Source organism: Poecilia latipinna, unplaced genomic scaffold, assembly GCF_001443285.1.
Source record: "Poecilia latipinna isolate Pla-1442-1.1 unplaced genomic scaffold, P_latipinna-1.0 Scaffold2284, whole genome shotgun sequence".
NCBI classification, from domain to species: Eukaryota; Metazoa; Chordata; class Actinopteri; order Cyprinodontiformes; family Poeciliidae; genus Poecilia; species Poecilia latipinna.
The window spans coordinates 82,621-99,239 of NW_015114900.1; the positions used below are offsets into that span (position 1 = coordinate 82,621).

Genomic DNA, 16,619 nt, shown 5'->3' on the forward strand with positions numbered 1-16,619 from the left:
CTCTGATCTCTTTTCTCCAGTGATGTGATGTTTTGCTTCTTACATTGTCTCTCTGGTACGGTAATGTTTTGACTATTTAGTGACTGTAACGCTACAGCAGACGTGATGTGAAGTGTACCTCCGCTAGATCTGCGGCTTGTTTCAAACGCAGGACAGCCGTGACAGATGAGGATTTCATGTCCTAGATTTGGCTTCTAAATGATTCTCCTCCCAGATGTCCTACAAATCCTGTGACTTACTTATCTCACTCATCCCCCTATTAGAAACATCCTCCTGTCGTCGCTTATTTCTCTGCTCATCGCAAAGCGATGAAGGTTGGTTTCTGTATTTTGGAGGGAGTTGAATTTCATGCATGAATAATGTAAGACAATATGGCTCCCAGCTGAGCGTGAAGTAAGAAATCTGTATTTGCTGGAACATTAAAACGGCAGCTTAGGGCTTGCAAGCCCTTTCATGAAGTTGTCTAAGGTGCAGCTTTGAAGAAACATTTAAAAGCTTGTCCTTTTGCATGTTTACAATGTGCAAAATCTGCATCCTTTCTGATCAACGTCAGTACTCTAAGCTGTACTCCATTGAGAAATATATTGTCAGATGAGTGGAGAGCTACTGCACTACCTCAGAAGCACCAAATAATCCAAAAAGGATCCTCCTCTCTGCAAAGATTTTCTTCGTATTCACACACAGCATCTCTTGTCCTATTTCATCCTCTCCCACTCACTTTTTCTTCCACTCATATTTTCACACAAAAGAGGCCAAGGTGTGAACTGGCGTGTTTAGAGAAACACAGTGAATCTTGCTGTTTTCAGACAGACTTTGGTTTCTGATGGAAGACAAAGTTTAAACTGATTGAAGGGGACAATTAATTACATTTTCTGCTAAATTATGCATTATGTAATGCTATGTTAGTCATACATTTGCTTATTGTTGTTCTTTCAATTTTATGTGTTGCTAGATGCCCCTAGAGGGCAGTGTGGTCAGTATGTAAACAGATGACTCAATACTTGAAGAATATTACAATACAAGGAAACTCATACTTTCAAAAAAATTCTTTAATTTGAACTGATTTGCAGCTTGTCTTAAATCAACTTTAACGTGCACGGGGTATTTAAGATAAATTTTGTGACTTGCAGAAGTATTGACTTTGCACATTTTTACCACATTACAACTACAAAGTTGTATTTTGTTTTGATTTTTTTTATTATTATTTTTAGACTTACCAACATAATTGTGAACAATTGCAAACTAGAGGAGAAATTATAATTGGCATTCAAATAAAAATCTTAAAGGTTAGTGTGCATTTATATTCAGCCTCCTTACTCTGATGCCCTAAAAATTAGATCTCGTCCAACCGATTGCATTTACAGGATAAGACGATCTACTTGCAATACGACCTCAGTATGAATATAGCTGTTTTTGAGACGGCCTCAGAGGTTTAGAGAACATTAATGAACAAAGACATTCATGAAGACAAAGGAACACAGTGGGCAGGACTGACATAAAGTCTTGGAGAAGCTTAAAACAGGTTTTGGTTTATAAAAAAGTATCACGTTTTGCTGCTTTTCATTGAACACTTTTTAAAACCATACAGAGTCATGTTTGCTCTCTGTTACAAGCCATGCAGGGCCACAGTAACCAAGTATTACAAGTCAAAACTTTAGACTTATATAATAGAAGACTTAGACTGCTCATCATCTCCAACAACCACACAAGCATTTTACCCCCATGGTGAAACATGGTGGTGACAGCATCACGCTGTTGATCTGTTTTTCTTCAGCACAGTACAGGGGTTCCAGAGTGAATGAAAAGATGAGTCTAAAAACTGATAAGTCTTTGTAGAAAACAAGACAGAGGCCCCCAAAAAAGCTGAGACTGAGGGTACACAACCACTTTGCAGGCAGAGTTGCACTGGCTCAGACGAAGACATAATCATGTGTGAGAATGGCCCAGTCAAAGCCTTGGCCTAATTCTAACTGGCAATCTGCTTCACAAAGAAGACCTGGTAAACGTATCAGTCAGCAGATATGCAAAGCCGGTTAGAGACACACCCCAATAAACTTGCAGATGTAATTCCAGTATTTAAGGCTGACACTTATGCTCTACTTTGTGCAGTTATATGTGCTACAATCCTAATAAATTATGTTTAAATTTTTAATTTTAACATAATCAACTGTGCAAAAAGGTTTTGAGGTATGGATGCATTTATGAGCTGTTCATTGGGTGTCAGTCTTTGGGTATTGCCAAACAACAAAAATCTAGTTTTGTGTTTTGAGTTCTAATTTTGCTGTTGTTATCTGCTTGTGGAGTGCTACTTGGAGATATGCTATAATTAATCGGTTCGTTTTGGCATTATTGTTCTGTTTCTGTCCATTATCGCTGTGTTTGGTGTTTTTTGCTTGGGTTATTATCTCCGATTTCCATTTGTAGCTCTGACCCTGAATCGATCTTTCTCTCGCAGTTCCAGTCCCCGACCAGCAGGTGGCGGAGCTGCGCCCTGAAAGCTGGTCAGCGCTGGAGCTGCCTTGCCTTGATCTCCATTTTGTATGTTTTTCCTGGAGGTTAGCACCTACTTTCCCAGTGGCTAGCAGCGCAGCTCAGGCAGTGTGACATTTTTGCATGACTACTCACTGCAAAATCGGACCCGGGAAACTGAAAAGCAGACAGAACACACCCAGATTCACGAGTGCTGCTGTTTGGTGTAGTCATGTAGCGACGATACGACGAGTGGGGAAGTAACAGAATCAGTCAGCGTGTTGTGAACTGCCACTTTCAACCAAAACAATGTTGACTGATGACCTGTGGACTCTTATTAGCAGCCTGTCATATCAAGGGTAAATATGATAGTTTTTATTATATTTATTGCATACGATTAAATACACTAACATAACTTAATAGTAGCTAGACATGCACTTACAATGCCTGTGGTAGCCTTTAGCCCCTCGAAATGTAGCCACTTTAACTCTTAGCCACTCTGCAGCCTAGCATGCTAGCAGTTCGCAAAATGCTAACAGTAGCTCATCTTGGATTTCGGTGACATTTAATGATCTTTGCGTTAAATTGGTAGCTGAATCCTTATTGTTTAGGTTTGTTATGATTAGTGTGTAATGCATGGGGATAGGTGTCTGAACGTTTGTAATTATTTTGCAAACTAACGTCAAATAGCCTAAGCTAACTGTCAAACGCCACGGGAGGGGGGTGTCTCCGCTGTTCACCCAGCCATTCAGTCATGCTGTCGTAAGGACCGCTGAATATGCATAGTGGGATGAGGGTCCAAAAGGATCCAGAGGCCCCGGGCCTTGCTCCAGTGCTTGGTGTGATTAACAGCTCCTGCTGGAAAGTTGTTTAGAGGAAATACATTTACAAAGAGATGGGATCTGGCGCAGAGTTGATGTTTACATAGATTACATTTTGTGGTTGGGAGGAAAAAATTAAAGGTTTTATAGCTGCAAATAAATGAAACGGAGCCCAATTACGTCTCAGAGGTGAAAGAAATTCGAAACTATAAAAGGTAAAAACATGAAGACTACCAAGAAATATCAATACATGGTGATGCACATTGTTTACTACCAGGCTGCTGCACAGCCAGGAAATGCAAATTAACCAACCAGCTGCTAATACAGTACATTCGCAAAACTGTAATGACCAAACACACGTAATGAAGCAGATGATGGCTAACCAATAGGTCTCTGGCCTATAACATAATTAACAATGGTTTATGACCCAAAATACGGCTCTATAAAGTGTCTAAGTAAAGCTAATAAGCCAAGGGCAAAATAAAACAAACAGTTCATACATTACTGCATGTGCTATTTTAGTCTCTTTTTGATTCTTGTAATAAATATTTAAAATATTATAAAAGATGCTGTAAGAAATTTGTACTAGATTGGAATTGACCTATTTCCTCATTATTGGTTTTGATTAGTGATCATCAAGTCAATTACTGATCCTATTGCTTTTTTTCTATTAATTGATGATTGATTTATTTAACAGATGCATGGTCCACAAAGACATAAAAATAAATACACATAAAAAAAATAATTGAATGAATCAAAATTAAGAACTCTCATATTTTTTAGTTTATCAGTACATCAACCACATTCTTTTTTTCTTTTTCCAGTTTAAGAAATATCCTAATCACCTCAAGACCCCCATGACCCAGAATGGGGGGGTCCTGACTTCTGCCACAGATAAAATGTACAAGATCTGATATGCATTGCTCAAAGGTTACGCCCACAGAGTGGATAACAAGATCCCTGCAAACTGCTTAAGTCGCTTGAAAACACAGCAGAGCCAGTTTTTGGGAGACCTTGCTCTGGAGCCTATCCACAAATGCTTTTGTTAGGCTTTAGTTGCTGATTTTTTATTTTATTTTATTTTTTTACCCTAAAAACTATGGAAATATTGGGAAATCTGATAACTGGAGAGATTTTAATGTTTATTATAGTCCTCCTCCTACCTGGTAGGTAAAAACATCATTGCTTTATGGCATCCTGTCAGTGATACTAAAATTTTAAACAAAAATGATTATTGTAATTATTTATTTTTATTTCTAGCAAAGAAAACTAACTCACAGGTTATTATTACAGTCATATTAATGCTACCTAAACCATTTAGTTTCATGTGACTTTGTAAAAGAGAGCAATTTAAACCTGAACGTAGAATAAACGCCCATTCCATCAAAATATATTTTCTGGTAACCATGCTTATTATGCAGAATATCACCTGTTTTTTTTTTTTATTAATATTATTCTGCTTTTTATATGGTAGTAACACTGTAGCAGTTCGCTCACTCAAGCTATCTGCTCCGGTGCCCAGCCTGCAGGCAGCTGCTTACGGGATCTGCCAGTTTTAGTTTCTCGCCTTCTACAACGGCGTCACCTTAATACGAACGACGCATGCTGCTCCTTTGGTTTCCACACCGTGCCTGCCTGTCCTTGTTTTAGTGATAAGAAATATTTTTAAACTGGGGCGACGTGGGAGAAACGTAGGAATGTTTTTTAACACAAGCTGACCAACAATTGGCAGCAACATGTGAGGGAGGGGAAAGCTGTTTTGCTTCATGTTCTGTATAGCCGGCGAATAAATATAGTTTCTCTGGCATCTCTGTGAAAAACCCCAGTATATCTTGATGCCTGTGACCAAAAGCAACTTAAAAAGTATGACATTTTGAAAATAGATGAGAGGAATTATAAAGCCTTGCAAAAATGCTGACCTATGTAAAATCTGTGCCCTTGCAGGCCGCATAGTTGATTGTATAATACAGTTTGAATCATGTCCAAACCTTCAGCAAACAGCATAATCTGTCTGTAGGAACCTGTTTGTTTATTCTTGGCATGTCCACACATGTTCTTGTTACCCTTAAATTAGCTGACAGACCATACTTTTGAGTCCAACAAGGCATCTAAGCCTTCAGGCTTTGCCTTTGATTTTTTATTTATTTTTTTTCTCAGATAGCAAACAGAAGGGGCTTACAGATTCATTTCAGAAAACTTGATGTCTGGGCAGATTTTGATGTTTATAGATTGCCATTGTTTTGTAGAATCTCTGTGAGATTGATGCTATCATATCTAGAGTTATGTTGTTTGTGTATTTTCCAGCTATCTGGATAGTTAAATTCACAAATTACCGTGAAGTGGGATTCTAACAGTGTCTTTTCTTCCCCAAATCAAAAGATGGATCAAGGTGGAGTGAAGAAGATAGCGTACAGAAGAAATGACCATCTAAGCAAACTGGTCTACACTGAAAGCCCTGAGGAGGGAGGTCTTCTAAAGGTGGCTCCTCACAGTGCCATGTCCATCACCTCTCCTCCTTCTGTCGTTCTTCCATCCAGCCCATTAATGCAGCCTGGACAGGTGACCAACGGCCTCAGCAACAGCCCACTTCCAGAGGAGCTTGCCTCAGCCCCTGCCACGATCGGTTCCTCGGTTGACAGTTCAGAAACCAGGGGCCTGACCAAAGATCAGAGGCCTGAAGAGCTGCACTTGTTCCAGACGCAGACTTTCAACACCTTTGGGCATCAGGTCCTGCCCCAGTTGGATGCCAGCATGGCAGACATTACCCAGTCCTCCATGGACTCCCTCATCGGGGGGTCGGATCCCAACCTATTTGCTGTGAAAACGGAGGATTTCTCCATGGATAAAGGCGAGCAGGACCCCAACGATCTGGACCACGCCTTTGACCACATCGGCAAAGACGTGGACATGAACCAGAAACTGTTCAACGAAACCAGTCTGGATCTCCTTCAGGAGTTTGACCTCACCGCATCCCCCTCCGATTTTTACGTGGGGGACGATGACGCCTTCTTGTCCACGCTGGCAGACGATTCTTTGCTCGCAGACGGGGCAACCGAGAGGGACGTGAAACCCTCCGTGGTCGAGAGCGTCGGCACCACCGGGGCGCTCGCCAGTGTTTGCAACAGCAGCAAGGCGTCAAGCCCACTTGAGTCCAAGTCCAAGTCTCCTTCTTTGACCCCTACAACCACTTTTCCCGCCGTGGTGAAGAAAGAAAAAGATACCGGCTTCATCCAGCTCTGCACACCGGGCGTGATTAAGAAGGAGAAGACGTCTTCGGGGTATTGTCAAATGAGCGGCTCGAGCCCCATCTCTATCTGTGGGGTGAGCACGTCGGGGGGCCAGAGCTTCCACTTTGGAATCAACGCCAGAAACAGCGACGCTCTGCAGGAGAAGGACCAGAAACCCGTGTCTGGCTTGTTCCTCCCAGTAACGACCATCAGTGGAGCCTGGAACCGGAACCAGGGCGACAGCTCAGCGATCCGCAGGGCCAGTGAGGTTTTCTCAAGCTCTTCCTCCTTCTCCTCCAGCTTTGCCAGGTAAATAAATGTTTGACTTAATCCTGCATAACCTTTAGAAGATAAAATAGTGATAATGTTAGTGTTTAACAGCAAGTCATTACAGTACATACAGAAATTTTAGTTCTTCTCGTAGAAGAACTAAAAGTCATTTTAGTCACTTTAGATGATAGTGACTAAAATGAGGCCCAGTTGTGTCAAAGCATAGCCCAGTATGAGTATGTCGCTGTATAATAAAGAGTTTATGCAAACTCTTGAAACATCTTTCCATACAAGGTCTTAAATTACCTCCACGGTCTTACATTTGTAAAGTGATTCATTCATTGTTTCTTCTGTTGACTTCTCTGTTTTAATTAGTTTTTGGAGGAAATATCTTTGTTCTTTATGCTTTAGCTCTGACCTGTAATATGGATTGACAATAAATACATTATATTTAGCCTTTTTTTTTTGTGCAAAATTTTAATTAAAAAAAAAGCCCAAAAGTGGCTTCTTGTGGTTTAAGTAATTGAAATCAAAATGTTTGTCTTAGCTCCAGCTCCTTTGTCATCAAACTGTGCATATAAGGAGAGTTTGGCCTTAATCCAGGCAGGGATTTCAGATGTTGTGAGGCTTGCTGTGCTTTAAGGAGTTGAATTGAGGTGAATTATGCCAGAGCTGAAAAACACAATGTACTGCTAAAATAAGGCAACGTATTGATCATTAGACATTGATAGTGACACAAAGGCTTCAGCAAAAATCCAAACAATAACATGTACAAATTAGGCGTAAGTTTTAAGTGCTTATTAAGGAGCGTATTTGAAACGGGTTGATTAATCCCGTTTTTGTTAGTCAGACTGTTGTCGATAGTAGCCCTGTTGGAAACAGTGTCACTTTTCTGTTGTGAGCATGGGAAAAGTCTAGCAGCTTTCTTTCTGCCAGCTGACTGGCAGTGTGCGGTGGAGAGGTAGTTCTGCGTCTCTCAACGGCGGAGAAATCTCTGGTCTCTGAAACGTTCTCGGCACAAGCTGTGGGAGCGGTACGATGGCACATTTCAACTTGAGATTTTAAAAACCGGTTAGTGGTCATCGGCCCCTTCCTGAACTGGGCAGTCGAGCTTATGTTGGGGTTGGTACCACTAAATATTTGAGTGGAAGTGAAATAACTTGATAAATTGTTAATAAAGCTGCAAGAAGGTGGTTTAAGAAACATTTAGCTGTCAGGTTAAACTTTATCCACAGTTATCCCTCATCTGCAAAGTTGTACTGACTTCTTTTACTCTGTCTTCTAAACCCGCCACTACTTTTAATAAGAGAAGTTTCTTGCAGTATTTCAGTAAGCGTTTTGCCCTGAAATGCATGATGCCAGCTTTTAAAGGTTTGCTTTTTCATTCTCCTCATTTTTATAGAAAGACGGGTGACACCTGGAAAGATTCGTTGCATGCTTCTAGACGGGTGTCGTCATGCTCTGTAACCGTTGGCTGCTGATTGATTGTTTGCTCGGCTTACATAACCCCTGTGCAGTGAAATGGTTTATGTGTCATAATTGCTTGTTGCTGTTTGCTGTCTTTGTGCTGCTTCGAAATGAAAGAACAAGGCAAGAAAAGTGAAATAGTTCTTCCCGTTATAAGAAGCTCGTACAAAAATAGAAGCATTTAAAACAAATGTTAGTTGTGATGGTAGTGATGCTATTTATAGTTCAGCCCAGACAGAGCTGAATAACCAGACTCACAATGTGATTATCAGATGCATGTTATTTGTTTGTCCATTTTATCTTATATTCTTTCTCTATCTTTTTTTTTTTTTTTTTTAAAAAAACCTTTAATATTCTTAAGTTAGAGAAACGCATAAGAACTAAAATGTGCTTATGCTATAATATATCTGTGCAAAAGAAAAATCATATTCTGTTAGTGAATGGCTTAATTTCCAGTCAAAGATCACTTAAAAACAGATGTTTGTTTTATCATGTTCATATGAACATGTTTGGAATAAATTTGGTGTGGTAAACTGAAGAGGAAATAATGAAAAAATAAACTAGTGACAGTAATTCATCCGACTCAGACGAGTCCTTATCCCAGTCACCTAATGCACCTTGCAGAAGCACCACCGTGCTGCAGCGACAACAAAAAAATTTCAGTGCTGATAGTGTTACTGAGGGTAAGTCACTTTCAGTATCAGTGTGATATTAAGTAGCCTGTCACAAATGCTAAGGCTAGCTAGCATGGCTAACCGATGACAGCGGGAATTTGCCTCCAGGAAAGCAGTTTTCCTGGAGGCAAATTGAGCAGCGGTGCACAAAGTTGATAGACGGTGTTAAAAACTTCCTCCTGGCTCCGATTGGTTGTTTTTGGTCAGGAGCCGTGCATTTTCCAGAAGAGTATTAGATCAGGGGAAAGATGGAGGAGCTATCACATACTATACTGTCACAACATAGTGACCATTTTAACAAATATATAAAAAAAAAAATGTATTTTGTAAACGTTACATAGCTTTAAGAGAAGTTAGTATATTTAGCTAACCAAATATATATAGAAATGTGAAGGTATTATGCTATTGTAAAATATCCTGCCCAATATTTCATCCAAGCAATCCTTTGAGGTAATAATATTGCGCCCACTGACATTGCTATGACAATTCAAACTCACTATAACTTTAAAGAGATTTATTTATTTATTTATGTATTTATTTATTTATTTATTTTAGGAAACCTGGAGATAGAAAATAGGCCTCTAAATTCTGCGCATCCCTACTAGAAATTGTTTGTTTTGTAACATTTGTTGAATGTAATGTGAAAGATTGCAGTGTTTATTTTGAAGGTCTGCAAATATCTGGTTGGGTTTTGGAGTTTCAGCTTGACGACAGATAAAGCCGTCGTCGTCACAGAGAAAAGAACCTGCGTAAATAAGATAATGAACCGACTGAACTTGCTTGGTGAGAGGTTCCTTACAAGCAATCAGGGGAAAGATGAGCTTTTTTAAAGGGGGAGTCCTACTTTGATCTCAGTGACTTTGTTAACTTTTGCAGCAGCCCAAAGGGACGTCTGCTTGTTTATGGTGCGTCCCTGCTCCACTACGCAGTCATCTGTTGTCGCAGTAATTTATTATTAGTTGCAAGCTAAAAGAAATCTTTTTTTCCTCTCTCTTTCTTTGATTTTCCTGAGTTTTTCTACAGATTTGATCCATGTGTCATCTCAAAAGCATGTGCATTGGCCACACTTGGTTTAACAAGTAGAACGAACAAATTATGACCTTCAGAGATCACTCATGCATGTCCTATAAGATTAAAATTCTTTGGATGTATTGAAGGATGAAAGCGTCTCATTGTTCCTGTACTTGTTTCAGAAGCGACGCATTGACATTTCTGCTGCAGTTTTTTTCATATAGTCAGTATTTACACCCCCCCAAGACCCTCCCCAAACAATGCATCTTTCATAGCTTTATTACTTAGTTGCCCTTTAAAGTGTTAGGAAGGAGGCATCATGTGGAAACGACCAGTTCTCGTGTTTGTGTCGCTCTCACATTCACGCCTATCTGGTTTAGTATCTGACAGGGAGCGATCAACTTAGCGTTTGCACGCCAAAGGGCCTCCTGTTAACATTGTGGTTTGCTTTGCTTATTCTCGGTTCCACCTTCACTCCTCGCCGACATCTGTATGATTGCAAGGTGACCAGGAACAGGTGGGCAGAGAGACATAAGATACACCTCATCTTCTCCTAACGTGCAGCTCAGACCGCCCTGTCTTTGTGTTCCGAGTAGGTGTGTGTTTGTGTTTAAGCTTAGGCTTACGCCTGTGTGTGGTGTGAGGCTGAATTAACAGTGGGCGTGTGGCTGTTTGCCCTGTCAAACATATCAGGGCGCAAGTTCAGCATTTACATGTGTGGAGTGAGGGGAAGTTTGTTTTTATTGGGGCGCTTCTCCTTCATCCCGAGGCTCGAAGGCTGGAATGGCTTGAGGGTCGTCGGGGGGTTTCTGTCAGGCTTTCCTCTTCAGTTTCACAAGCAGTGCTGCACCTTCTTCCTACTAAATATGTCCTTGCTCGGTACTGAATAACCGACCTGCCGTAACCTCAGACTCCGACATGGTTACTCTGTGAAGGAGTGACTCAAAGTTACCCCAGTAAACAATTATTTCTCTCATAGTTATTTTTTTTTTTTGTTTTGTTTTGTTGTTTTAGCAGTATGACTTACAAAGCCCTTAGTTACACATAAAAAAGAATCATTTGCTCTGGGAAATGTCAGCTTTGTTACTATTTTTGGTGGAATACACACCCTGATCACGGGCTAACTGGTTCGACGATGTGAGGCGACCTGATTGAATCTGAGTTGTCGTGAAAAGAAATACCTGCGAGGAACTGCGAAAACACGCCGAAACCGAATTCCTCTGCAAGATCCCGGCTCTTTATTAGGCCTGTGTTTGCTAACCGTTGTTTGTGGGGAAGGCATTTCCTTCCCAGCCCCTGCAGACCTGTTTTGAATATTTATTAAAGAGACAAAGCGCTGTGGGTTATTTGGTCTATAAATTCAGGCTTGATCACTACCATGAGTCTTCAGGAAGTCTTGGGGGCTTTTTTTTTTTTTAATTAAGTGTTTTATATTGGTGAGCTCTTATAAAGCTGGCTTCCTGCACATGCAGACAAAAGCAGCATGGTGTTGCCTCGGCATACTGTTGCAGCAGCATGCAAAGCTTTTACACAAACTTTACACGCCTCTGTTACAATACCAGCTTTTTGAGCCTCAAAAAAATGAAGAATTATTTGCAAACGTTTGCAACTTGATGTGGTCAATCTTGATGTGTTACAAAGTTTACAAAGAATCCAAATAAACTCGCTGTACAAAGTGCAAAAGAATTGCCTAGCATGCACATCATCAATAATTGGAGAAAATTTGAGACATTAACTCGACAGAGAGGGCTGATCACAACACACAGGTAGTTTTAACAGGTTAAAAATGTTAATTGCCTTGATAGGACGAAATCTGCTGTAATCTCTGCTTTTGTTTGACTGAAACTTTTTCTTCAAAAACAAAAACCTCTGCACCAGGAACCTTTTGGGGAAACCGGGTTACGGTTAGAACCAGGCTCCGAAACTAGACGTTTTGTCTCAGCGGGTAGAATAATTTGTAGGTCGAAATGCCAGTAGCTTTTCACCCCAAACGTTCATGTCTGCAAGTAACCTGAGGATAAAGAGGGACTTTGGCTTACAGAAACCACTGGGGAATGCAAATATGAAACCGTCTCAACAACAGATTGACTTAAGAAGAAAATTTAAGGTTTTGCAATGGCCTAGCTGAATCCAGAGGTAAAACTAACACAAAGTCTGAGGAGTCACCTGACAAAAGTTGTGCGTAGAAATGTCTTCATTACTGGGGATATTTGGAGAACCTTGCAGTGGGGAAATGTCACCAAGTCAGGCTGCGGGACCCAGACAAACCCCTAACAAATGAAGCTGAAAATGAATCATAATGTGCTTCTAAAAAGGGTGTCACCATGCAACCAACTTCTTTCACCAAAGCTTTATTTTTACATTCGACTGCCACTGCGTGTTTTTCGTGCGCATCCTTGTGGCCGTCCTTATTCAAGAGTTTTCCGTTCATCTTGTATTTCCAGCATCAGTTCAGTTTTGGGGCCAATACCTCTAAATATTTAAGTGGAGCTGAAACAACGTGGTAAATTGTTAATGAACCAGAGAACAGCTGGTTAAAACTTAACAAAGAACAACCTCATCTGTAAGGATGCGACGTCCTGATGGCGGGGTAGCGGTAGCTAAAAGGCGTAGTTTTAGCCGAGCTGCTTGTGGTTTCTTTGACTTTCATGAAGCAGTAGCTGAATCTCGTGTTTTATGTGTTCGGCTGTTTTTATTGGTGTAATTAGGACAACAACCTCTGTATTACTGCTACATGAATAGGCAGCCTGTATAGTGCGTTAGTGCGGTAACTCATTCAGTGCAGTTCACAAGAGTTTTCACTTCACAATGCTTGTCGCCTCAGGTTTTTTACACAAGATCAAGTAACTAAAGCACATTCCCTACCTACCTGAACCAACTTCAGGCTTGTCTGCTATTGTTTAAGTTATATTACTATGCATTGTACAAGCCTACAGCAGTCTTTAAAAGGTAAACAGCGCCAACTGCATCTGCTTGATAATACAAGACCCCATCTTGAATTAGTCTGGAGGATTTTTTTCTGTTTAAGCAAAGTATTGCTTTAAAAGTATTGGTTAGACTTTATGAACTAACAAACACATCATTACAGATACACAAAATTAAATAATGGTTGCTTTTTAATAGGGCTATAAGTACTTTAGCTGGACGTTGTCTGGTAAAGTTATGAAAGCAGAGTGCATTCACACCAGCCCTGTTTAGTCCGCTTTTCACCAAACTGGTTTGTTTGCCTCGAAAGTTCGGTTCGGGGAGGAGTGAATGCGCAATCGAGCTTTGATGCAGACTAAAGAAAGTCCTCCTAAAAGCTTAGGTGTCAGGTCGAAGTGAACTCTGGTGCGATGCGGATGCATGTATATGAACGGCAAGTGGACCGGAGACCGCTTCAAAAGCAGAAAGCGGACAAAGTGCAGGGGATTCTAAGTACATGCAACCAAAACGCACACACGCGTGTCTAAAGCTAGCGTTAAAAGTGTCTTGCGGTCTTTTGCTAAAGACAAAAGAGAACTCTTACAATAGCTAAAATCCATTTTTTTTTATATCTATCTTGTGAAGAAGGAAGTTGGCTCTGTGTCTTTTTCTGAGCTTTTTGGGTCATTTTCTTTGACGGTTCTTGGTGAAACGCCGCCACAGACGAGGAGGGGAACAGGTTTTTTAAAGGGTTTGGTTCCTTTGACTCGGTACAGTATGAAATCAAACCGCACCAGCTGAAAATGTAACACATGTTGGAATTTTGGTTCCAAATTGAACCAAGCCTACCATTATACCCGCTGTGAAAACAGCCCAAGTTGATTCACAAGTCAGCATCTGTTCTTTAGCTAAATGCTGGTGTTAAACCGGAGGACTAGAAGACTTGGACTGCATTTAATCACCTGTAGTTCAAAATTGGAAGTATTTGTTATCAACATTATCCCATGTTTCCTAACCCTAGCATTTAAAAACTCCAATCTTTTTAATGCTACAGAGAAGAATGTTGTCCAAAAGCTTCTTTAAACCATTCAAAAAGATCAGCATTTAATGTGAGTTTAGTGATTGCATCAAACAGGGTCATGACTTTGTACTTAATGTCTATTGATCTATAAACCGTAAATGTATCCTCAGCATTTTTCATAATGTCCTTCAGTAGCCGGGTCATGGATTGAGTTTATTCCTCCCTCTGTTGATCGTTTTATTAATTACATGGAATAACACCGTCTCTCTCTTGTACAGATGGGATGAGTGACGAAAAATGAAAAATTAGACTTAAATAATATTATCACCTATTATTTATTTGCAATTTAGCTTCTGCTTCTATAAATAGTATTGTTTTTTACTATGTATTTATTGGAGACAATATCGCTTTATCCCCCCTGCAGCTGCACTTTTTTGATCAACATTACTGATCAGGTATATCTAACGGGGCCTTCTATGAATTCAGACGTCTCCTTTTTATTTAACAAAACCACTGACGGAAAACAGCAGATGGTTTGAGAAGTGTCTGCTGAAAGGCAGCAATGCAGAAGCGGAGAGTCGCAGTAAGTGAGATCCTGCTGCCGTCTGGAATTAGGCCGCCAGACGAGGTGCCTGGACAAGCCAGAGATCTCACTGTGGTGGGAGAACTCCAGGGTGTTTCTCACACGGGAATACTGAGTATGCTCTGAGAAACTGACTGACTCACTGTTTAATAAAGCTTCAAAGAGAGGGGGGGAATAAAAAAAAGCATAATAAAGTGGATTACACCCCAGCGACCAGGTGCTGAAACTTTGTGCTTTGTCTCAACTTCTGTTATTGACTTTCTTTAATCAGTAAAACCCCTGCATGAACACGTAGAAGTTACATAAGTTTTTAAAACAAACGACAAAAAAAAAATCTTAAAAACTGTTTTTGTTGCTGTAATTGCGATGTGGGTATGCTTGTTGGCCCTGCGGCTGTTTTTCCACAGCTGTGGCGTTTCCAGGACTTTGCAGTAACTTGAACACGCATGCTTCGTGACGACCAACCGAGCCGGATACCGTAGTGGAGCTGGTAATTATTTTTGTCTTCGAAAGAACGGTGGCGTCGTAGAAAAATCTGTGAATGAAGCCGTTCTGGTGGCTTAAGCAGCGCTCCGACGCCATCCAGTTTGATTGAGCCGTTTCTGGTCCGTAGGGGTTTTATAAATAGCTGTGTGCTTTCATATAAAGCCCACGTCGTGCGTGAGAGTGTTGGCGGTTCTCGGCTTTCGCTATCTGCTGATCGCGTGGTCAGAGGAGCAAATGTTGCCGCGCCACACCCCTCGTCTCCTCTCTGGCTCTGTCCGTACGCTCAGAACTGGTTCAGGTCCACTCAGCTGGTTTGATTTTTCCAGCGCTTCCCCTGAGCCACATCAATACCTCCCTTTGAACGGCTCTTCTAGTAAATATTCGAATGCTTCATAAGTTACTGTCTACAAAACGCTGCTATCTGAAATGATCACATTCTACTTGTTTTTTTTTTTTTGTTTGTTTGTTTTTTTGAACAGTGTCGTCTAATATTTCAGGCCTCTTTGTGCGTGCTTTTCTTGCACTGAACACCTTCTTGTTGCTAAAACTCCATTTCGCATGCGGTGTCGTAACATTAAACCGCACATAAATGAATAAAGGTATGAGCTAATAGTTGATCGCTGCTGATTCAATGTCAAAGTCCTGTTGAATCAACAAGCAGAAACGCTGATCTGGTTGCTTAAATGTTCTTCATGCATTTTAACCAGTTAAGTCGGACTCCGTCAGCCCCCCTCCGGACCTCTGACATAAGCCAACTCTTGTTAGTGAAAACTGAAAACACTGGAGCTCTGTGACGGCCTCTCTGTGTCTGTCCATCTTCACTCCCTGCAACCAAGGGCAGAGAGCTGGTCTGTCAGCAGAAACTCTTGAGCTGCTGCAAATCACCTCCATGCTTCAGCCTGCGTGTTTGGGTGTGTGTGAGATGCACGCTTGTTGTCTTCGTGCATTCACGTGTGGGCGTGTCATTAGGGCCGCCGATGGCAGGAGCGACCGCGCGTCTGCACGAAGCTCTCGCTCTTCTGACCTACTTTCCTTCCCGCCTCCCCACATCTGGCGCCGAGTGAATGCACCGGATCAAATGCCAGCCATTCCAGCTGCTTTCACACTGGCGCTGCATGCCCGTGCAGCCGCCGCTTTCATCCTTCTGTTTACTTCTTGTTCTGGTTTAGCATAAGCAGGCCTCTGGAAATTTGTTGCTGTGTCGAGGTTTGGGAGAGGCAGCAAGCTGTCTGATGGTTTTGCCTCTCTTCCTTGTTTTTTTTTTTTTTTTTTTTTTTTTTTCCCTGTCATTGTTGAGTCAGCGGAGTGAAACTTGGGAAAGAGGGGAGCTAAGGACGATAAGTTTCCACTCAGCAGACAGCCGTCAATTCATTTTACAGACCAGGAAGCAGGTTCCCATCTACACTGTTACTAACGGCTCCCTTCAGGAAACTAATATGGAAACTCGGATCCTTTGGGGTTGTTTTTCTTTCGCTTCATCATGTTCGGTTTCCTCCTGTGGTTCTGAAGCCAAAGCAGTAGCTGCTGCTTTGGGCAACAAAAAAATAAAAAATAAAATAAAATATTAGGTAATCGAAACAAGTTTGTAAGTACAGCAGGGCTGCTGTGGATGAAAGGTGATTATTTATCACACACATTTGTTAATACCAGTTCAATAGTGTCTGGCCTTGTCACTTTAAAAGGAAA

General features: G+C 41.1%; 1 protein-coding gene across 1 annotated transcript; it reads left to right on the forward strand.

The window, feature by feature from the left end:
* The first annotated feature begins 2,501 nt into the window (after window positions 1–2,501).
* LOC106937136 (glucocorticoid receptor-like) lies at window positions 2,502–7,266 on the forward strand. Its single transcript, XM_015018488.1, has 2 exons — window positions 2,502–2,828; window positions 5,670–7,266. The coding sequence occupies exon 2, from the start codon at window positions 5,670–5,672 to the stop codon at window positions 6,828–6,830; it is 1,161 nt and encodes a 386-aa protein (XP_014873974.1). The 5' UTR covers window positions 2,502–2,828; the 3' UTR covers window positions 6,831–7,266.
* The last annotated feature ends 9,353 nt before the right edge of the window (window positions 7,267–16,619 follow it).

Bases quoted from the DNA above. Each gene is read 5' to 3' on its own strand.
- LOC106937136 (XM_015018488.1), top strand. From the start codon at position 5,670: ATGGATCAAGGTGGAGTGAAGAAGATAGCGTACAGAAGAAATGACCAT.